This window comes from Chlorocebus sabaeus, chromosome X (genome assembly GCF_047675955.1).
Source record: "Chlorocebus sabaeus isolate Y175 chromosome X, mChlSab1.0.hap1, whole genome shotgun sequence".
In the NCBI taxonomy this organism is placed as follows: Eukaryota; Metazoa; Chordata; class Mammalia; order Primates; family Cercopithecidae; genus Chlorocebus; species Chlorocebus sabaeus.
The window spans coordinates 5,998,072-6,021,519 of NC_132933.1; the positions used below are offsets into that span (position 1 = coordinate 5,998,072).

A 23,448-nucleotide genomic window follows, 5' to 3' on the forward strand; every position below is an offset into this window, starting at 1 on the left:
TTTTCTCACCATCACAAAGAATCTTAAGTTTTTTTTTTTTTTTAATTAAACTAGTGAAGAGAAGGGAAGAACCAGGAATAACTTTTAACTCTCCTTTTCATTTTTTAAAAATTTCTTTTGGTTCAGCTTATGCAATATTTTGTATCCATGTAAGAATCCAAATTTATTGAATAAAAAGCATTGCTAATGATTTAAAGCAATTAAAACAAAATAAATTGCTAAAGGGGTATAATTTATTGAGTTAAATAATACAAGTTTTTTCCATATTAGTAATGGATATTCATTTGAGTTTTAAAAAGACACCATTTGAATTAGGTCATCACAAAGCAGATTTACATAAAACTGTTAATTGGAGCAAAACAACACTTTTTTTAATGTGATCTGAACAGAGGAACTCTCCTTGATCAAAAGAAAATGCAGTAGCTTTAGAAGGTAAAGCTGTTAAGTTTACCGAAGTACAAAACAACAAAACGCTTTAAGCAAAAACTCTTTATTTTTCAGAAAAAAGTATGATTTTTCCTTTTCGATTCTTGACATAAATTTTAATTATTTCCAGTGGAACCTAAACCTCCTGAATGCCTTTCAGTTTCATCCAGAGCTTGAACTTCTACTTATGGATAAAAAATCTGTTCACACAATGAGAATACTTGGACACAGGGCGGGGAACATCACACACCGGGGCCTGTTAGGGGGTGGGGGACTAGGGGAGGGATAGCATTACGAGAAATACCTAACATAAGTGATGAGTTAATGGGTGCAGCAAACCAACATGGCACATGTATATCTATTTAACAAACCTGCATGTTGTGCACATGTACCCTAGAACTTAAAGTATAAAAAAAATCTGTTCACAAAAAAGTTGTGAAATTTGATCACCTTTTTTGACTTCAAACCTTTCTTTACCAAAATTAAGCAAGACAGCGCCAACATTTCCTGTATACTCTTCATCTATGACACCAGCTCCTATATCTATAAAGTGTTTTGCAGCCAGGCCAGACCAGAGCCACTCCTCCATAACATCCAGAAGGAAGAGCTATCTGAATGTTCGTTTTCGTAAAAGCTTACTCCATAGATGGTATTGTATAATCATAGGCATTATACATAATCCACGGTCAGTCAACACTCATGGGTCAGAACCATGGCATGCTTGGAGAGTGGGCAAAGCACAGCTGCATGCTGCCCTCCTCAGCAGGCCAGGCCTACTTGCTGGGAAAGAAATGGAAGCTATCTCTTTGGAGCAGGGCATGGCAGAGCAAAAGATGAGCAGAAGAAAGAGCCCAGAGAGTGAGAGCACAGGATGAACCCAAGTTCACTTTGATTATGTGGCAGTTAGCACCAGTGTCTCCATTCTGTTTTGGTCTGTTTTTCCTGGGACCTGGGGACAGACCTTAGTCCAAAACAATGACTCGTAGGAATTCATTTAACACAAACAAATTTTGTAAATGGGCAAAAAATATCAATATACACTTCCCCTAAGTGGACGTACACATGACAAATAAGCACATGAAAGAGTACTGTCCATCTCATCTATTAGAGAATGAGAATTAAACCATGATGAGATAGCAAAACACATATTTGAAAATGACTGAAATTTTTTTTTTTTTTTTTTTGTGGCGGAGTCTTGCTCTTGTTGCCCAGGCTGGAGGGCAGTGGCGCAATCTCGGCTCACTGCAACCTCGACCTCCTGGATTCAGGCTTCCCCTGCCTCAGCCTCCTAAAGCTGGGATTACATGCACCTGCCACCATGCCCGGTTAGTTTATGTACTTTTAGTAGAGACGGAGTTTTGCCATGTTGCCCAGGCTGGTCTCAAACTCCTGACCTCAGGTGATCTGCCCACCTCAGCCTCCCAAAGTGCTGGGATTACAGGTGTGAACCACTGCACCTGGCCGAAAATGACTGAATTAAAAAATAAATATATTACTAAGTGTTAGCAAGGATGAAGAAAATCTCGTATGTTGCTAGTCGGAATTATGAAATGGTACAACCACTGTGGAAAATGATTTGGTAATTTCACTTTTTTTTCTAGTTTTGCAGTTTGTACTGCATTTATTTTTTAAAAACATTTTATTTAATTATTTTTTGTTTCTCTCCAACTTTTATTTTTGCTTTAGGGGCACATGTTCATTACATAGGTAAATTGCATGTCATGGGAGTTCGGTGCATCAATTTTATATCATTCAGGTAATAAGCATAGTACCAGATAGGTAGTTTTGTTTGTTTTTGAGAAAGAGTCTCACTCTCTCACCCAGGCTGGAGTGCAGTGACGTGATCTCTCGGCTTGTTGCAACCCCTGGGTTCAAGCGATTCTCACGCCCCAGCCTCTTGAGTAGCTGGGATTACAGGCATACATCACCATGCCTGGCTAATTTTTGTATTTTTAGTAGAGATGGGATTTCACCATGTTGGCCAGGCTGGTCTCGAACTCCTGACCACCCACCTCAGCCTCCCAAAGTGCTGGGATTACAGGCATAAGCCACCGTGCCCAGCCAAGAAAGGTAGGTACTCCCATCTCTACCCTCAAGTAGGCCCCAGTGTTTCTTTTTCCCTCCTTTGTGTCCGTGTATACTCTATGTTTAGCTTCTACTTACAAGTGAAGACATGTGGATATTTGGTTTTCTGTTCTGCACTAATTTGCTTAGGATAATGGCTTCCAGCTGCATCATTGTTGCTGCAGAGGGCATTATTTCTTTCTTTTAATGATGCATAATAGTCCATGGTGTATGTATACCATATTTTCTTTATCCAGTCTACCATTGACAGGGATCAAGGTTAATTCCATGCCTTTGTTATTGTGGGTAGTGCTGTGATGAACATTTGTGTGCATGTGTCTTTATGGTGGAAAAATTTGTATTCCTTTGGGTACATACCCAGTTATAGGATTGCTAGGTGAATTGGTAGATCTGTTTTCAGTTCTTGGAGAAATTTCCAAACTACTTTCCACAGTGGCTGAAGTAATTTACATTCCCACCAGCAGTGTATAAATGTTCCCTTTCCTCACAACCTTAGCAGCATCTGTTATTTTTGACTTTTTAATAGTAGCCATCTTGTATAATGATATCTCATGGTGGTTTTGATTTGCATTTCTCTAATATTAGCAATGTTGGACACTTTTTCATATGCTTTTTGGCCACTTGTACGGCTTCTTTTGAGAAATGCCTACTCTTGTCCTTTGCCCAGTTTCAGTGGGGTTGTTTTTGCTTGTTAATTTGTTAATCTTTCTTATAGATTGTGGATATTAGACTTTTGTTGGATGCATAGTTTGCAAATATTTTCTCCCATTCTGTAGCTTGTCTGTTTACTCTGTTGATAGTTTCTTTTGATGTGCAAAAGCTTTTTAGTTTAATTAGGTCTCATTTGTCAATTTTTGTTTTTGTTGCAATTGCTTTTGGAATCTGCATCATGAAATCTTTGCCAAGGCCTAGTTCCAGAATGGTATTTCCTAGGTTTCCTTCTAGGATTTTTATAGTTTTAGATTTTTGAATTAAGTCTTCAATCTAGTTTTAGTTGATGAATTAAAGATTAATCCATCTTGAGTTGAAACTGGAAGGGGCCCAAATTAAATCTTCTGCCTATAGCTAGCCATTTATTCCAGCACCATTTATTAAATAGGGAGTCATTTCCTCATTGCTTGTTTTCATCAATTTTGTTGAATGTCAGATGGTTGTATGTGTGTGGCTTTATTTCTGGGTTCCCTAACCTGTTTCATTGGTCTATGTGTCTGTTTTTCTACCAATATTATTGCTGTTTTGGTTACTGTAGCTTTATAGTACAGTTTAGAGTTGACTAGTGTGATGCCTGTGGCTGTGCTCTTTTTGCTTAGGATTGCTGTGGCTATTTACATTCTTTTTTTGGTTCTGTATGAACTGTAGAATATTTTTTTCTAATTACATAAAGATGTCATTGGTAGTTTGATAGAAATAGCATTAAATCAGTGGCACATATACACCATGGAATACTATGCAGCCATAAAAAAAAGGATGAGCTCATGTCCTTTGTAGGGACATGGATGAAGCTGGAAACCATCATTCTGAGCAAACTATTGCAAGGACAGAAAACCAAACACTGCATGTTCTCACTCATAGGTGGGAATTGAACAATGAGATCACTTGGACACAGGGTGGGGAACATCATACACCGGGGCCTGTTGTGGGGTAGGGGGAGCGGGGAGGGATAGCATTAGAGATATACCTAATGTAAATGATGAGTTACGGGTGCAGCACACCAACATGACACATGTATACATATGTAACAAACCTGCATGTTGTGCACATGTACCCTAGAACTTAAAGTACAATAAAAAATAATAATAAAAACAAATCAATAATAAAAAGAAAGAAATTATAAAAATAAAAAAATTAAAAAAAATCAGTAAATTGCTTTAGGCAGTATGGCCATTTTAACAATATTGATTCTTCCTATCCATGAGCATGGAGTATTTTTCCACTGGTCTGTGTCAACTTCAATTTCTTTCAGCAGTGTTTTGTAATTCTTATTGTAGAGATCTTTCACTTCCTTGATTAGTTGTATTCCTAGGTATTTTATAATTTCATCGTTATTGTGAATGGGATTTTGTTTTTGATTTGGCTCTCTTTGTGAATGCTGTTGACGTATAGAAATACTACTGATTTTTGTACACTGATTTTGTACCTTGAAACTTTGCTGAGGTTATTTATCTGATCTAGGAGCTTCTGGGCACAGACTATGAGGTTTTGTTGGCATAAAACCATATCATCTACTAAGAGAGATAATTTGACTTCCTCTCTTCCTATTTGGATGCCTTTTTGTATCTTTTTGTTGCCTGATTGCTCTGACTAGGAATTCCAGTACCATGTGGAGTAGGAGTGGTGGGAGTATGGATCTTTGTCTTGTTCCACTTCTCATGGGGAATGCTTCCAGCTTTTGGTCATTCAATATGATGTTGGCTGTGCGTTTTTCATAGATGGCTCATATTATTTTGTGGTATGTTCTTTCCATGCGTAGTTGTTTGAAGGCATTTTCCAATGTGGACATATTCATGACAAATAAGCACATGAAAAATTATTCTACATCACAGCTATTAGAGAAATGCATATTAAACCATAATGAGATATGGTAACATATATTTGAAAAAGATATTTAAAAGACATGGCTGGACACTGTGACTCAAAGCCTGTAATTCCAGCACTTTGGGAGACTGAGGCAGGTGGATCACTTGAGGCCAGTAGATCGAGATCAGCCTGGCCAACATGGTGAAACTCCATCTCTACTAAAAATACAGAAAAAAAAAAAAAAATTAGCCAGGCGTGATGGTGTACGCCTGTAATTTCAACTACTCGGGTGGCTGAGGCAGGAGACTGGCTTGAACCCAGGAGGCAGAGGCTGTAGTGAGCTGAGATCACACCACTGCACTCCAGCCTGGGCAAGACAGTGAGACTCTGTCTCAAAAAAAAAAAAAAAAAAAAAAACCACAACGACAACAACAAAGAACCATTACTAAGTGCTACGAAAGATGAAGAACAACTTTAAATCTGATATGTTGCTAGTGGGAATTATGAAAATGGTACAACCATTGTGGAAAATGATTTGATGGTGGTGGTTCCCTAAATCTATACATGGGCTAAGGCCACAGAACAGGACACATAAAGAAACAAAATTACTGTTAATTTAAATAATGAAATTAAAAATTAAAAAAAGCAAGTTGGAGTGATTACATTGAGTAAACTTTTTAAAACTTTATAGGAAGGAAAATTACCATGGATAAATAGGGACATTATGCAATGATAAAAGAGTTAATTAAGAAACAAGACATAATCCCATTAATTCACTTAAAAGCATTATTTCAAAATACGCAAAACAACATCTGATAGAACTGAAAGCATAAATAGTCAAATCTACACTTGCATTTGGAGACTGCAAAACTCCTCTCTGAGTAAATGGCTGAAGTAGACAGAAACTCTGCAAGGTTATAGAAGAAAATGACAACACAAGGAACTAACTTGATCTGATTGGCCTTTACTGGACACTCCACAGAATAAGAACAGAATGTATAATATTTTCAAGTGTATGTGGAATTTTTACCAAGATAGACCATTAAACAACCCATAAAAAATTTAAAACAACCGAAATTGTACAAAGTATAGTTTAAAAATCTATAAAGGAATAAAGTACAAATATAACAAAGGACATACCTATAAAGTCCCCAAGTATTTTTAAATAAACAACACATTGTTACTACTTTATGTTTAAAAAAATTCTTGAGGAAAACTAAAAAATATTTTCTGATAAACAAAAATGGAAATACGATGTTTTAAAATTTGTGGAATTCAGCTAAGGTAGTGCCTATGGAAACATTTATGTCCTTAAATGCTTACATTAGAAAGTAACAAAGGGCTCAAATAAAACATCTAAAATTTGCTCTTAAATAACCAGTAGAGGAAAAGTACATTAAAACTAAGGCAAAGAAAGAGATGGGGTGGTATAGATAGGAAGAGAAAAATTAATGAAATTAAAATTTCAGAAATTTCAGAGAAACAATAAATGAACTTTACAAAACCAATAGTTAGCTTTTTTGATAGATCAGACAAGTCCTAATGTCTGATGTCAATCTGAGAAATTAAAAAAAAATATTGTTGTTGAGAAGCATTGGCTTTGAACACAGCTAGAAATAAAGGCAACTATACACAAACTATAATTTGTCATGATAACTACACCCTTAATTTCTTGGAGAAGGTTCTGAGATCAGATTTTCTTTGAATTTCTCTTAATTTGTAAGGGACTGCTATGTGTCAGATGCTTCCAAATACATTAACCCATCTAATTTGAAGATAATCCTGTAAGGCCAGCTGGGTGAGTTCACCTTCTTCACTCCATAGCATTTTCTGCAATTCCTTTTGCAACACCATCTGTCTTCTCAGTAGGCTGAGGATTTCCTCTTTGCATCTGATGCAGGGGCAGAATCCTACCCACCTTCTCTGCTACCCTCCACATGATTGCTGTTGTCTGAACACCTGTATAGGTGCCACTAGTCACACTGAAAGCCAGTATGTTCCTGGGGGCAGATGCCAAACGGGAGGCAGTGGAAGGCTGCTTCTTTTCAAATTCCAGCTGGTATGTCCACCAAGGAACAGTTTCTCACATCCTAGGAGGAGCCCAGGATTTGTAAGAATTCAGTTTCAGGAGATGGTTGCTCTTCTTCTACCTTTTATGAAGGAATGGGATTCCTGAGCACCATCCATTTGCCTGTTCAGTCCCCAGCTTTGAATAAGAAGCTCATTACAATCCTTCTGCAAATATGCTAGTGACTTAGACAAACTACTCTCTACCTTCTGTGTTGTATCCCAAGAATCAAGAGATTATGTGCAATGCAGACTCCACTCACACTCCACTGAGAAAACAAAGAGTATTTAGAGGACTCCCAGGGAGAGAGGACCAGGTGTCTAAAGTCACAGTCCAGAGTGGCTGTGGCTGTGGGACAGGACTGAGGTTGAGTGGTGGAAAAGTCAGGGAACTTTTGCAGGGGATAGGAATGTTCCATGTCCTGGGGAAGGCAGGTGATTCTGTGCAGCCTCAAGATGTAGCAGAGAAGAGCAAGCAGCAGGCTAGGTTCCCAGAGATGGAACAGAGGGTACATGAGGGGGACCAGATGAAGGGTGTTGTAATTCAGGAAAGTGCTGGAGCCAGACAGAAATGCTGGCTTGGAGTGTACTTGTCCTATATGCTGAAGGAGAGAATCCAATATGTGGATGAGCACTTGTAGGCTCTCCCGTAACATGTTTGATAGTAGGTACTCAACAGAAAGCACCCAACAGTCAGCTCCCAGGGGAACCACCATGCCCCTAATGCTGTTTGATTCTCCTTGTCACCTTCTTTTGACCTGCTTTAGTACCTTGGCCTCAGGCTCCTTCTTTTTGTCACCTGAGAGACATGATGCAGTGCTGAGAAATAAACTACTTGCTACTCAGGAGGTGGGCGTCAGGCTGTCAGGAATGGGAAGAGCATGGGCTCCACAGGAATCACATTAGAGATCTGGTTCCAGCCCTATTACTAGCCATGTGATCCTGGGAAATGCCCAAGCCCTGTGAGCCTTGGGTTCTTCATCTGTGAAGCAGGTGTGATGATCCCTGTTCAATAGCACTGTTGGAGTGTATGCAATGTAAATGATGCACCTGGCTCAGGGCCTTGTGTAATTTAGAAGTTTAAAGAACGGCAGATGACTATATTTCTACTATTTGACCCCAGATCCTAGCACTCTTGGATTTTGTTCTTGTTGATTTCTCCAGGACTTATCAGAAAATATGCAGCTTATTAGGATCTGGAAGAATTACTTAGCCAAAAAAGGAAGTTTTGTCAATGAATTTCAGTAAGCTTACCCACTCAGAGGGTATACTTCAAAAATTCAATGTGCAGGAGTCTTCCTCAACTGGAATGCAACTCAGAGCTCCTAGAATATGAGTCAAGAATAAAGTCCTTCCCTCTCTCTCAGCTTCTTTTCCATCTAAACCACCATTTTCATTCACTATATCACCACCCCAAATCTTTCCCTTGTTAAAACTGGCCAAATTGCACTTCAGATAAGCTAATCAGAATGCCTTTTTAATACAGTCAGCTCTGGCTCTCACAACCAGGAAAACAAGCACATGTCCAGTGGCATCTGGGCCTCATATCTCAGCAGATTCATGCTTATCTCTCAGGAAACCCATGTGTATGATGGGTATCCATCACCAACTTTGTGTGCTGTGTTCAACCTCACTGAGACAAGAGTGCAGGATACCTCCCATTCCTGCCCCAGGAGGAGATGCCTCTCTGTTTCATCCACCATCCAAAAGGAACTGCTGAGCAGGTTTCCCTTCTAAGCTTTTCTCTTGTCCTCTGAGAATCTGGCTCTGGCCCCACCCCGCTTCATTAGAATCAGCTCACCCAAAAGGTACTGCAGTTTCCCAAAGCCCAAAAGGCCTTGGCTCAGGGCATGTACACTCCACCACTCTCACCTGTTGCTCCACATGCTCATCCCTCTTATTTTCCTTTTAGATCTTAAAGGATACCTGGCCACCTTAGTTATGTGACTGCAGATACTAGACTCTACCACCCTAAGGTCAGGGGTGGGCCTGGCTTACCTTAGCATCTCCAGTACTAACCCAGCGCCTTCCAAATAGCAGAAGCTCAATGAATGTTTTGGGAAAAAATGAGCCAGTGAGCAGGGGGACTTATTTATTCATATTTAATTCAGTTTCATTCTCAAAGAAGCCAAGCAAATCCAGATACATAGGGTACACCAAGAGGTACAAAGAAGGCAAGAATTAACTATTGTTTAATTTCTTTATGTCTTTATCTCATGTATTTTACTGCTATGTTGTTTCACATTTCTAAAAAACCTTAATCCTCTGCTCTTATAGTGTCTGAATTCAATAAACAACATGGGTTTCCCAATATAAATGAAAAGCAAGACGCTTACTCCTAAACTATATAAAAAGCAGTAAGTCTGTCTACTGTCATACATAAAATGAATGTTGAAGTTCATTATACCATCCATTAAAAGGAACATTGGAACAATTCCAAAAGGAAACAAAGATAAACCTCCAAATCATCCAATGGAACAGGAACTGAGAGACGGTCCACACTGTGTTCCCTCACACCCAACATGCTCCCCACTACTGAGAACGGTGACTGCTCTCTTCAAACAGAGTGAAGAATAGGTCTCATGTAACAGGACAGGGAAGGGGTTGTTTGTGGCCCTGGAAAGTGCACTGGCCCAGGCCCTCCAGCAACCTGCGCCACTGACCCTAGCTGCAACTCCTGCTCAGACTCCTTTCTCCTCTCCTAAAGCCTCTTCATGCAGGGATGGGTATGAAATGCGAACTCTTGCATTGACCCTGACCACATGCTCCAGGACTTTCACATAGCTGGTTTCAGCGAGGGCCCTTGGACCCCACAGGAACTCATAGCGCACAGGATCACTGCCGGGCACCTGGCGGTACTCCAGGTAGTTCTCTTGCACCCACTCTTGGGTGAGCAGCTTCCTGAGCTCCCAATAGACACCATGCTCCCTCCCATCATACAGCCCCATCACACTCAATGCTTCCCAGATTGCCGCCTCTGGGGCGCAGCTGCCCTTCATTAAGATCATGCTCAGAACGATTATCAGGAGGCCGGTCTTGGGCGTGCTCTGATCATCACCTAGCAGGCCGTCATAGGAGAGGCCCAGGCAGGTGACAAGGACGTAGCAGTGGCCGGCGGGGTCCACTTCCTTCACGTCAATGCCAAAGATCACCTGCATGCACTCAGAGGCTTTGCTGAAGATCTCAGGAAAGTGGTTCTTGTAATTTTTAATGACACTCTCCAGCATTTCTGCCTTTGTGACCGGCTCCTTAATTTGATATTTGCGGAGCAGGAAATGAACTAACTCAGCCACTTTCTCATCAAGTGCTTCCCGGAAAAGGGACTCCAGGTGAGCTAGGTCTGGTGAGGTGCTCGGCCCCTCCTCTTCATTGCTGCTGGAAACCTCATTGGATTGACTCCATAGAGTGTCGTTGGTGATAGTCAAGGAAGAGGAGGCACCCCGAGGACTCTGGGGAGGACTCAGTGACCCAGAATCAGGCACCTCCTCCAGGGTTCCCGCGATCAGAGTAGAGGAGGAGGATGCAGCCTTCTGCTCCTCAGTTGTGGGAATCTGCACATCCATAAGCCCCGGTGCATCTCCTTGGGCCTGACGGCCTTCCTCAGCCTTGCAGGACTGACGCTTCTGCCGAAGAAGCATGATGACTCAGGTCAGGGCAGCAGGCGAGTGTGGGCCGGAGCTGGGCAATTGAGACCCACAGGCCTGGGGAGAGAGGAAGCGTGTGAGAGGCCTCAGCTGGGTACCACACCCTGGATGCCCTAACAAAGGCCTACTTACAGGTCTCCTTCAGTGCTCCTCTGGGGCCTCCCGACCTCCCGGCTGGCCTGTTGCCTGCGAACCTGAAAGAGGAATTGAGAGGGCATTTCAGGGTGCAGCCTCTGGACAAAGGCTATGGCTCCAGGACTGACAGAAGGGCTGGTAGAGCCAGGAACTGTGGGGTTCCTGTTGTTTTGATGCTAGAGGGGCCTCTAGTATACATACAGGGGAAACACCACCTCAGCTTGACTGCTGGTACTGCCTGGACCTCTTATGCTCTGTGACTGAAGATACTGCCTCAGACCAAGGCCTCACAGCCTGGTTCCTGGAGCTCCTAGAAATCGAGGGGGAACTCAGGCTGCAGACTGCAAGCACAGCCCCAGCACCCCAGTGCTGTCAGGAGGTTGAGCCTGACTCTATGAGCTCGCCACTATTTTGCGTGGATGGTCCTTTCTGTGCTCACTCAGGGCCCTCACCTTTCTCCCGGCAGGGCCCGGATCTGGCCCTTTTGCTGACCTGAGAAACTTTCAGATCAAGAGTTCACATCCCTGATATGGAAGAGAAGGACGTAAAGGGACCCACATCTGGCCCCATGTGCCCAAGGCCTCCTGGGGAAAAAGCAATAGCTACACAAAGTACATTGGGGTCCATGTGTCCTGTCCTAGGGTGAGAAAACAGCAATAGCTACACAAAATACATTGGGGCCCATGTGTCCAAACGTGAGGATCCTGGTTGGTCCTCATCTTGATGCCTCCAGGTTCTGAAACTCTCCCTGGGCTGACTTGAGGCCACTTCCTCAATCCAAGGACCTATCTCCAGGAGACACTGGAAGAGCAAGTGAGGGGATTCCATCCACCCACCTTTTCCTGCACTTCCCATGACTGACAGAAGGTGCAGGGAGGGGTTCAGTCCTGTGTATTTGGTGAGTGGTGTCCTTTGAGTCCCTGACTCCTGGCAGGTCCTTTGCCCTCCCTCTGCTGACCTGAATGCAGCCCCCTCAAACCAAAGCCTTCTTCTCCCTGAGGCCAATGAGTCTGGTATCACACAGCGGGCCTCAGCTGCTAGTCCTGCTCATGCTTTCTGGGGTGACAACAGAGGCAGGGCAGATTTCTGTTGGGCTCCCATCTGTTTTTTGCCTGCTAGGAGAACCATCGTGGCTATCCTCAATCTTCCCTCAGTGTTGTCACTTAGACTCTTGTAGATTCTTGGACCAGTGAGTCTGTTGCCCAGATGGGGGTCCTTGCTTTGTCCTGAGTCACTCTGAGAACAAGGTCCTCGCTTCCCTGAGATCCCAAGAGAGAAATGAGGAGCCATCACATCTAATGACCACTGGGTGGGGTGTCCAGGCATGACACTAGGGTCTGTCCCTACTTGTTCTTGAGTGGTGGATTCTAAGGCCTTCAGGGGGTTCTTCATGTTTCCCCTGATGGAGCCTGTCCTTCCTCAACCCACAACACGCTGATATGAGCAGACATCTCCTCTTACCATGAATACCTCATCTTCTTGAGTTTCCCCAACTTCCTGCCCATAGTACAGGTGAGATTGCCACTTAGGGCCACCCTTGATCGGGTTTCCCCAGAGATAATAACCAAAGTTAGCCAGACTTTGTGGGGTCCCTTCTTTCCAGGCCAGGAGTACCCCCAGTCATCACAAAGAGTACACACCTTGGGTCCTGCAGATGTTGTACACACCTTGGGTCCTGCAGATGTTGTGATCCTGTCCCTCTGTTGAACAGGTGTGGCTCCCTCTGCTGAGCTGAGGACGCCCTTCAGACCGAGGTTGCCACCTCCCTGAGACCCGGGAGGCAGAAGTAATGGGGGCACTACACGGACACCCCTGCATGGGATTCCCAAGGCTGACAGAAGTAGTAGGTTTCATGGGGTCTTTCTCTATCTGGGTGTCATCCAGTTATTCATATTTACTCCATGACAAGGCATGGCCCTTTCCTTCCTGCTGAACCATGGATGTGTCTTGCATGCCAAGGCCACCATCTCCTTGAGGCCACCGATCAGAAAGTTGGGGGGCCACTTCCCTTCCCCACAGTCCTGCCTGGAGTGCCCAGACCTGAGAGCAGGAGCAGGTTTCTTAGGTCAGTGACGGGAGGTCTGCTGAGTCCTCCTTAAGGGCTCTGGGGCACCTCTCTCCAGTGACCTGAGACTTCACTCCTCAAACCACAGCCCTCTCCTTTCTGACACCCTGAAAACCGCAACAAGGATGCGCCACATGCAGCCACAGATCATGGGACCTCCCAAGGCTGAGTTCTCCACTGATTTGGAGTCCAAGATCTCCTGAGTCCTCCCTCTTCTTCTTCTCCTTGACTCCTGGCAGGGCTGGGCACCACCCCCCTGCTGACTTGAGTCTCAGTCCCTCAGATTCCTGAGGCCAAATGTGGAGGCGCCTCGGTCTCAGACAGGTAGGGTGGGCCTCCTGTCCTGGGGTCCTGGGTCCCCTCAGGCCTCCCTCATCTCCCAGCATGGCCTGGGACCTCCCTCTGCTCCTCTGAGGCCGTGCTTATGAAGCCCCTTCGCTGCATCATCCCCGGATGGGGACGTCAGAATCAGCTAGCCCGGCCGCCATGCCCGGCCACCATGCCTGGCTGCCATGCCCGGCCGCCATGCCCAGGGCTGACAGTAGGGGCAGCGATGTGCTCTGTGGGGCCTCAGCCCTCCCTCAGGGTCCTGCCCTTGATGCCTGGCAGAACCTGGGCCCTGCCCTCTGCTAACCAGCCCTGCTCTGGTCACACCAAGCTCTCACTCCAGATTCCCCTGTGGCTTAAGCGCAGGGCTGGCTAGGGGTGGCCCAGCCAGACAAGTCTGCCCCCTAGTGGTCCAGGGCTGGCAGCAGGGGAGGCGCTAGATTATTTCGGGTTCTACATGAGGGGTGGGGGCCTCCTCAGTCCTCCCTTAGGGTCTCACCTTGCCTCCTCACAGAGTCTGGGCCCGCTTCCCTCAGTCGATCTCAAGCTGACCCCTTAGAACCAGGCTTCTCTCTGATCCCCGCGGCCACGTCAGTGGCGTCACATCCGTCCACCCAGGGCTCACCTGGGTGGACAGCAGGGGCGGAACCAGATTCCAGTGGGGCGGGGGATGAGGGAGGAGCGGCTCAGTTATCCCTCAAGGTTCTCATCTTGAGATCTGGCGGATCCTGGAGCCCCGTACTCTGCTGATAGTGTCTGCCTCCCTCAGCCCAAGGTTCTGATTCCAAGTCCCCTGAGGTGGCAGTGGAGGGAAGGGTGTGGAGGGGGGACAAGGCTGCTGGGGTCTTTCAGGGCTGACATGAGGGTCTGAGCTGAATTCTGTGGCCCCTCTATGTGCTGTGGGTGAGCACTCAGTCCTCACTCAGGAGGGTCCTCTTCTTGACTCTTGGCTCTTTTAGGAGATGCTCTGTTTCTGTCACCTCTGAGCATTTGCACAGCTGGACCCCTTGCAGAGAATGGCTGCGGGTCCCAGGCCAGATTCTCCCTGTGGGGTTGCAGCACCTATGATTGTAGTGACCTCTGGGAGAAGAGGCACACCTTCCCACGGGGGCTCTTCCCCAGCTAGAAGAGGATTTTGCAAACCTTTTGTACTAAATGATTTATTTTCACACTGAAGAAGCTGAGTAGCTGCAAGAAATTTGAGATCCTGAGTTTCGAAGTTATCTAACAATTCCTAGTTCATTTTCGTGATTTTCATATTTTAATTCTCATTCATATAGTAAGAAACAAATGTTAAATCTATGCCAATTGTATATGTGCATTATATTTATGTTTATATGCATAAACACGTATGTGTATGTGTATGTTCATATTATGTAAGTATAATTATATGTATGTATATGTATATATCTTTACAAATATTTATACATATATGTATGCCGACTATACATACTTATTTTATCAAACAATATCTACTCATATAATGTGTGATTCACTCATACTATTCTATTTCTAGTTCATTATATATATATGATTAAAGTAATAATATTTTGGAAAGTCAGTCCTAACCTACTCTTTGTTTCTAGTTGCTATCAGCAGAACTCTGGAGCCATAGTCTCTCAATCAATCAAATTTTCCTGGTGTCCTGATAGTACCCCTGGGCTACTGGCCTCGTGTTTTGAGGTGCAGACTCAGATTGTGCATTGATGTGGTATGGTCCTTTAAAACTTTTCCTGCAACTCACCCTGTCATCTGCAGTGCTTGCAGACCTCCTCAACCTCCCTGCCTCTCCACCTGCCCAGAACACAAGTGCCAGTTCAACACAGTCTTCAATCTTCCCCAGGGTTTTCTCTGTTTCGTTGTTTAGACTTTGTTGCTGATATTGTTGTTTTATTTTTCTTTTTCCCTTCTATATTTTTCCACAGTCGATTTTGGAAGTAGAACACAACAGCCTGGGCTTGATTGTCACTTTGGCAGCTACAGGTAGGCATTCACTCTTTATTTAATTTAAGTAAGATTTACCCCTTTTCCATATTCTGTTCCTCATCAGTGAACATCATATACTACTCCATTTATTTGGGAATTTTTTCTCTGAATCTGTCAGCAAACTTGTACAGTTGCTTCTGTAAATGTCTTGCATATTTTGGTTAGGCTTCTTCTTCTTTATATTTTGGATTTAAATGCTGTTAGGGATCGTATATTTTTAATTTAATGTTCTAAGTTGCTTATGTGTGGCAAGTCTCTTGTATTCGCTGTGATGGTCTTCGTATGTTGTCTTCTGAAGTCTCTTATTCATTTAAATATTCCGTGTGTCTCTTCCTTTGAATTTTCTTGATAGTCAAATTGTGAAAAATACTATCTATTTCTTTTCAATCTTCATACCTCTTTTTCATCTTGATATTCATAGCTCTGACTCTTTTTCATTTCGATTTTCAGTGCAGCTCTGAATGGTAGCAGTGAAAGCATACATCAATGACTTGCTCCTGACAAGAATGGGAATGCTTCTAACATTTCACATTCAAGTATGTTTCCTGTCAGTTTTAGAAAATTAAAGTGCCTTTTAATCTTCGTTTGCTAAAAATGTTAATTTGAAAATATAATAAAATTCATTTCAGAGGCTTTTTCTGTGTTTTTATTCCTTGCATACGAGCTGCTTGTTCATTAGTCCACTGTTGTGTTGAATATACAATTATCTCTTTAGGACATTTGCTGCAATATGAGTGAACACTTGGCTCACATGTTCATTTTATGAAGGCTGGATGTCTTTATCTGTTTTTTCTTTTTTTCTTTCTTTTTCCAATGCAGGAGAGGGAGCCTTGGAGAATTCGTTGAATAATTGCCCGTGTTTTGGGATTATTTGGAAGAGTTAAAATGGTGATTCGTTTTCCCTGACCACTTGGTGGAACTGACCCACAAAACTGCCTGCCTTAGAACAGTAGAGGGTGGATTGAGCTTTAAATACATTTTCAGTTTGTGGATGTACCATTGGTTTTATCCATTCACCAATTGGAAAAAGTCTTGATTGTCAATTATAAATAAGCTGCTATATATGTTTTTGTGTACATGATTTTGTGTGTATGAACCTGTTTCGAATTCTCCTTGATAAAACCTAGGAGTACAATTACTGTGTGTAATGGTAAGTCTAAGTTTTGCTATATTAGAAATAGCCAAAAGCCCTTCTAGAGTGAATGTGTTCTTTTTCTTCTCTACCAGCAATGAAAGATAACTCCACATCTTTTGTACAATTTGGTATTTTCAGGTTGTCGCATTGTATCAATTGTAACAGGTGGGTAGAAGAATGTTATTGCTGCTTACATTTGCATTTTTATTGAATAATTATGGTAATCATCTTTTCATATGCTTTTTTTGTGATCTGTGTATCTTCACTGGTGAAGTCTTCAAATCATTTACTATTTTATTGGACTCTTCATTTTTATATGATTGTGTGTTATAAGGTGTTTATTCATTCAGTATACAAATCCTTTATCCGATACAGGGTTTACAAGTATTTTCTCCTCATTTTTGGCTTTTTTCCCCATCTTTTGACTGTTTTTTTTTTTTTTAGTAAACATTTTAGAGTAATTTTAAATTTACAGAAAAGTTGTGAAGACAGTTAAGAGGGTTTTCCTATACATCATGTCCAGTTTCTCCTATTATTAACATCATACAATAATATGATACTTTCTTCATAATTCACAAATCAATATTCACCTGCACATTCCTGTCATTGTTTCAGGATCCCATCTAGGATACCATGCTACTTTAGTCATCATGTCTCCTTAGAATCCTCTAAGCTGTGATAGTTTCTCAGACTATTCTTGTTTTTGACGACTTTAACAGTTTTGGGGAGTATTGATCAGGCTATTTGTGGAATTACCCTCATTTGGTATTTGTCTGAGTTTTTTTCATATATAGACTTGAGTAATTGTTTTGGGGTAGGAGACCAGACAGGTGAAATGACATTCTCATTACATGATATTTTAGCACCATGACTCATCACTGTTGATGTTGACTGATCAACTGGCTGAGGTAGTGTTTGTCAGTATTTCCCTCTGCAAGGTTATTACATTCTCCCCTTTCTGTATTGTGCTTTATAAAAGAAAGTCACTAAGGGCAGCCCATTGGGTAGCAGGGAAGTATGGTCCACCTTCTTGGGAAGGGATAGTATTGACATGAATGATTTAGGATTCTTCTCAATGGGAGATTGGTCTATTGTCCCCCATTATTTGTATTTATTTAACCTTCGATTTATCTCAGATGAACTCATGGTAATTTATTATATGTTTGGGGTTATAATTCAGCACCACTTTTATTTTGCTGCTCAAATTGTTCCATCTTTGTCCATTGGAGGCTCTTTCGGTTGGCTCTGACGTCCCTTTCAAGCAACTGAGTCATTACACTTGTTTGTAGCTCTGTCTTACCTTGTGGTATGACAAGATGATGCAGGCTCATTTTTATATTTCCTGTTCCAGTCATAGAAGAGTCCATTTTCCATGGTTTTCTGCTTCCTTTTATGGGAGAAGAGTACTGGAATGTGAGAGGTAAGTGTTAGGCATGCTCATTGTTCCTGAGGATTTGTTATTCCTAGCCACTTCAATTCTCAGATGAAGGATATATATTTTTGTATATTAACCTGTGTATATACGCATATCTATAAGCAGAATTCTCAAATTCTCAAAACCCAATCCCTGTGGGAAATAGCTTTAGAAGTCAGACAATACTGCTTCAGTACAGTTTCTTTTAACTTCAGTCTCAGAGACTGACTTCCACAGGTACTTAGGACAGCACCATATCCCCAGATACTCATTATAGGTTGTTTCATAGATTTGTAACACAGTTATATTGTTTTTTCATGTTCTATACTCCACCTTGGCATTCCTCAACCTCCTAATTTTTTCAATTTTGCATACATTGAGATTTATTCTTTGTACTTTAAAGTTTTATGCTTTTTGACAAATGCATAACATATTCCATTTTTTAACAGCATGTCATCAACCATGACATGATACAATCAATCATTAAAGTAGCCTAGAGAATAGTTTCACCAGTCTAATAAATTCCTTCTGCTTATCCTAGTCATACCTTTTCCCCACCCCTGATCCCTGGCCACAACAGGTATTTTTACTGTCATTATAGTCTTGTCTTTGGAGAACGTCAAATAAATTGGATCATATACTATGTAACCTTTTCAGACTGGCTTCTTTTACTTAGAGCCAAGCATTTAAGATTGATTCATGTTTTTGTGTGCCTTCATAAGTAAATCTTTTGGTTGATGAATAGTGTTCCGTTGTTGTTGGACCACAGTTTGTTTATTCATTTGTCTCTTGAAGAACATCTTCGTTGCTTCCAGTTTTGACCAATTATTAAATAAGCTGCCACACCCATTCATATGCAAGTTTTTTTTGTGGGCATAAGTTTGCAAATTAGTTCAATGTGTACCTAGGAGTATCAAGAATTTGTTCAGCTTTGTAAAAAAAAAATAAACTGACAAGCCATCTTTGAAAGTGGGTGTACTACTTTGCATTCCCAACAGCAACAAATGAGAGTGCCTGTTGTTCCTTGTTGCCAGGAATTGGTATTGTCATTATTTGGATTTTGGACATTGTAATAAGTGTGTATCTTTGTTATTTAATTCATAATTCTCTAATAAAGAATGACATTGACTATGTTGTCTTATGCTTATTTTTTATGTGTACATGTTTTTTGTTGATTTGTTTGTTCAGAGTTTTTGCACATCTATTAATAGAGGTTTCTTAAGTTTGTTTTCTTATTTACTTTTAAGCATTCTCTGTATATTCTGAATAGTTCTCATTGTTTAGTTTTATACTTTCTCTGTAGATTTTGGATACAAGTCCTCTATGAGATGTATGTTTTGCAAATATTTTCTTAATGTCTGTAGCTTATCTTTCCTTTTTCTTATCAGTGTCTTTTACAGAGCAGTAGTTTTGTTTTTAATTTTCAGAATGCCCACCTTTTCAATTTTGTCTTCTATGGGCATGCTTTTGATGTTGTATGTAAAAACCCCTCACCAATATCAAGGCCATGTAGATCTCCACTTATGTTTTCTTCCAGAAATTCTATAATTTTACATTTTATATTTGAGTCTGTGAAGTATTTTGAGATAATTCTTTGTGAAAGTTGTAAGGCTCTTTCTAGGTTCATTTCTTTGCATATTGATATGCATTTGTTCAGGTACCTTTTGTTGGAAAGACTGTCATTTCTCCATAGAATTGAATTTGCACCTTTGTCAAAAATCAGTAGACTATATTTGTGTGTCTTTTTTTGGGCTCTACTTAGTTCCATTGATGTGTGTCTGTTCTTTTGCCGATAGCATACTTTCTTGATTACTGTAGGTTGACAGAATAACTGCATATCAAAGCTAACATCAACCACGAGAAACCATTCATATGTCTAGTAATTTCCTTTTATATGATATAATGGGAATGACATTTTACCTCTGAGATCTTCCTCTAAATGTTCTTATCTCCATTCTTTTTTTTAAAAAAATGTTTTTTTATTTTCAGTTCAAGGGTACATGTGCAGGTTTGTTATGTAGGTAAACTTGTGTCATGGGGCTTTGTTTTACAGATTATTTCATCACCCAGGTATTAAGCCTAGTGCCCATTCGTTATGTTTCCTGATCCTTTTCCTCCTCCCACCCTCCACCATCTGAGAGGTGCCAGTGTGCCTTGTTCCCCTCTATGTGTTCATGTGTTCTCATCATTTAGCTCCCACTTATAAGTGAGAACATGTGGTATTAGTTTTTCTGTTCCTTTATGAGTTTGCTTAGGATAATGGCCTCCAGCTCCATCCATGTTCCTGAAAAGGACAGGATCTCATTATTTTTTATGGCTGCATAGTATTCCATAGTGTATTTGTACCATATTATCTTTATTCAGTCCATCATTGATGAGCATTTAGGTTGATTTCATGTCTTTGCTATTGTCCATAATGCTACAATGAACATACATGTGGTTGTCTCTTTATAATAGAATGATTTATATTCCTTTGGGTATATACCCATAATTGGATTGCTGGGTCAAAATGTATTTCTGTTTTTAGGTCTTTGAGGAACTGCCATACTATCTTCCACAGTGGTTGAACTAATTTACACTCTCATCAACAGTTTATAAGCATTCTTTTTTCTTTGTAACATCCTCAGCATCTGTTATTTTTTGATTTTTAAATTATAGCCATTCTGACTGGTGTGAGATGGTATCTCATTGTGGTTTTGATTTGCATTTCTCTAACGATCAGTGATGTTGAGTTTTTTTTATATGCTTATTGGCTGTATGTATGTTTTCTGTCTTCTTTTGAAAAGTTTCTGTTCATGTCCTTTGCCCACTTTTTAATGGGGTTGTTTATTTTATTTTTGTAAATTTGTTTAAGTTCCTTATAGATGCTGGATATTAGATCTTTGTAAGATGCATAGTTTGCAAAAATTTCCTCCCATTTTGTAGGCTGTCTGTTCACTTTGTTGATAGTTTCCTTTGCTGTGCGGAAGCGTTTTGGTTTAATTGGATCCTATTTGTCAATTTTTGCTTTTGTTGCAATTGCTTTTAGCATGTTTGTCATGAAATCTTTGTCCATTGCTATGTCCTGAATGGTATTGTTTAGGTTATTTTCCAGGGTTTTCATAGTTTGAAGTTTTACATTTAAATCTTTGATCCATCTTGAGTTAATTTTTGTATATGGTATAAGGAAAGGGTCCAGGTTGTTTTTTTTTTTTTTTTTTTTTGAGATTGGGAGTCTTACTATGTCGCCCAGGCTGGAGTGCAGTGGTGTGATCTCGGCTCACTGCAAGCTCCACCTCCTGGGTTCATGCCATTCTCCTGCCTCAGCCTCCTGAGTAGCTGGGACTACAGGCACCCGCCACACCCAGCTAAGTTTTTGTATTTTTAGTAGAGACAGGGTTTCACTGTGTTAGCCAGGATGGTCTCGATCTCCTGATCTTGTCATATGCCCGCCTTGGCCTCCCAAAGTGCTGGGATTACAGGCGTGAACCACCACACCCGGCCAGGGTCCAGTGTTAATCTTCTGCATATGGTTAGCCAATTATCCCAGCACCATTTGTTGAATAGGGAATCTTTTCCCCATCACTTGTTTTTGTCAGGTTTGTTGAAGATCAGATAGTTGTAGGTGTGTGACCTTATTTCTGGGTTCTCAATTCTGTTCCATTAATCTATGTGTCTTTTTGTACCAGTACCATGCTATTTTGATTATTATAGACCTGTAGTGTAGTTTGAAGTTGGGTAGTGTGAAGCCACCAACTTTGTTCTTTTTGCTTAGGATTGCCTTGGCTATTTGGGCTCTTTTTTGGTTTTATATAAATTTTAAAATAGTTTTTTTTTTTTTCCAGTTGCATAAAGAATCTCAATGGTAGTTCAATAGGAATAGCATTGATTCTACAAATTGATTTGGGCAGTATGTCCATTTTTATGACATTGATTCTTCCTATCCATGAGCATAGGATGTTTTTCCATTTGTTTGTGTCATCTTTGATTTCTTTGAGCAATGTTTTGTAGTTCTCATTGTAGAGATCTTTCACCTCCCTGGCTAACTGTATTCCTAGGTATTTTATTCTTTTTGTGGCAATTGTGAATGAGAGTTCATTCCTGATTTGGCCCTTGGCTTGACTGTTGTTGGTGTGTAGCAATGTTACTGATTTTTGTACATGATTTTGTATCCTGAGACTTTTCTGATGTTATCAGCTTAAGAAGTTTTTGGGCTTAGACTATGGGGTTTTTTAGATATAGGTCATGTCATCTGCAAACAGGGATAGTTTAACTGACTGCCTCTATTCCTATTTTGATGCCCTTTATTTCTTTCTCTTGCCTGATTGTCATGTCCAGGACTTCCAGTACTACGCTGAATGGGAGTGCTGAGAGAGTGCGTCCTTCTCTTGTGCCGGTTTTCAAGGGAAATGCATCAAGCTTTTGCCCATTTAGTAGGATGTTGGCTGTGAGTTTGTCATAGATGAATCTCATTATTTTGAGGTATGTTCCTTCAACACCTATTTTATTGAGAATTTTTAACATGAAGGGGCGTAGAATTATATTGAAAGTCTTTTCTGAATCTATCGAAATAATCGTGTGATTTTGTCTTTAGTTCTGTTTATGTGATGAATTACATTTATTGATTTGCATATATTGAACCAACTTGTTTCCAGGGATAAAACCTACTTGATCGTGGTGGATAAGCTTTTTGATGTGCTGCTGCATTTAGTTTGCCAGTATTTTGTTGAGGATTTTTGCATTACTCTTCATCAAGGATCAGGGTTCTTGCACTGATTCTTATTATCCTTGCACTGATTCTTACTATCTTTGTGGGCTTATGTACCTTCAGTCTTTGAGGTTGCTGACCTTTGGATGGAGTTTTTCTTTTATCCCATTTGATGACCTTGAAGGTTCGATTGTGGTGTAAGGTGGGTTCAGCTGGCTGGTTTTGTTTCTGGAAGATTTTAGGGGGCCAACACTCAGCACTCAACACCTGGGCTCTATGTTCTAACTCTGGGGGATTTGTATTGGGTTCCATCTTTGTTCTCTGGCTCCTTGAGGTTTGGAATCCACTGCACTGTGCAGGCAGAGGTACAACAGCTGTGGTAGAGTGTTTGTGGGTGCCAGGGTGCCTACCTCCCTGCGTGTGTTTACCAGTGGCGGAGGCAATACAGCTGGATGGGGAATGGGGGCCCTCTGCTGGAGACTGTGTGTGTGGTCACAGTGGAGGTGGTGGTGGCTCAGGGGTGGGGTGTTGGTGGGTGCAGGTCTAAGTGCCTTCTCTATGCCCTACAAGCAGGAGTGATCACTCATTGTGGGGGAGGATCTGTTGTCATATCCCCATTCTAATCAGGAGAAAAAGATAAGACAAATACCACTGGATGGATTTTGTGCTAAAGAGCTGACCAATATTCTTCAAAAGTGTTAAGATCATCAAAAACAGGAATAGTCTCAGGAATTGTTACAACTAAGACAAGACTAAGGAAGCATGACCAGCAAATGTAATGAAGTATCCTGAATGGGATCATGAAACAATAAAAGAAAATTCAGTATAACCAAGGATATATGAATAAAGTATGAACTTTAGCTAATAACAATGTATCAATATTGATTCATTAATGGGGACAAATGTACAAGATAATGTAAGATAATAATAACAGGGAAACTGAGTTTGAAGTGTATGGAA

At 41.3% G+C, this 23,448-nt stretch overlaps 1 protein-coding gene and 1 pseudogene across 3 annotated transcripts; both read right to left on the reverse strand.

Annotated features, from left to right (window-relative positions):
* Positions 1–542: 542 nt before the first annotated feature.
* On the reverse strand, positions 543–1,246 carry LOC119620899 (deoxyuridine 5'-triphosphate nucleotidohydrolase, mitochondrial-like; annotated as a pseudogene).
* Positions 1,247–9,183: 7,937 nt separating this feature from the next.
* On the reverse strand, positions 9,184–13,862 carry LOC103232729 (melanoma-associated antigen 8). 3 transcript variants are annotated; one of them, XM_037988878.2, is made up of 4 exons: positions 13,766–13,862; positions 11,711–11,989; positions 10,872–10,933; positions 9,184–10,796 (listed from the first exon to the last, which is right to left on the reverse strand). In XM_037988878.2, the coding sequence occupies exon 4, from the start codon at positions 10,731–10,733 to the stop codon at positions 9,777–9,779; it is 957 nt and encodes a 318-aa protein (XP_037844806.2). In that variant the 5' UTR covers positions 10,734–10,796; positions 10,872–10,933; positions 11,711–11,989; positions 13,766–13,862; the 3' UTR covers positions 9,184–9,776. The 3 variants fall into 3 exon arrangements, with proteins under 3 accessions (XP_037844806.2, XP_037844805.2, XP_037844807.2); XM_037988877.2 differs by lacking the exon at positions 11,711–11,989; XM_037988879.2 differs by lacking the exon at positions 11,711–11,989 and having other exon boundaries at positions 10,872–11,184.
* Positions 13,863–23,448: the final 9,586 nt, after the last annotated feature.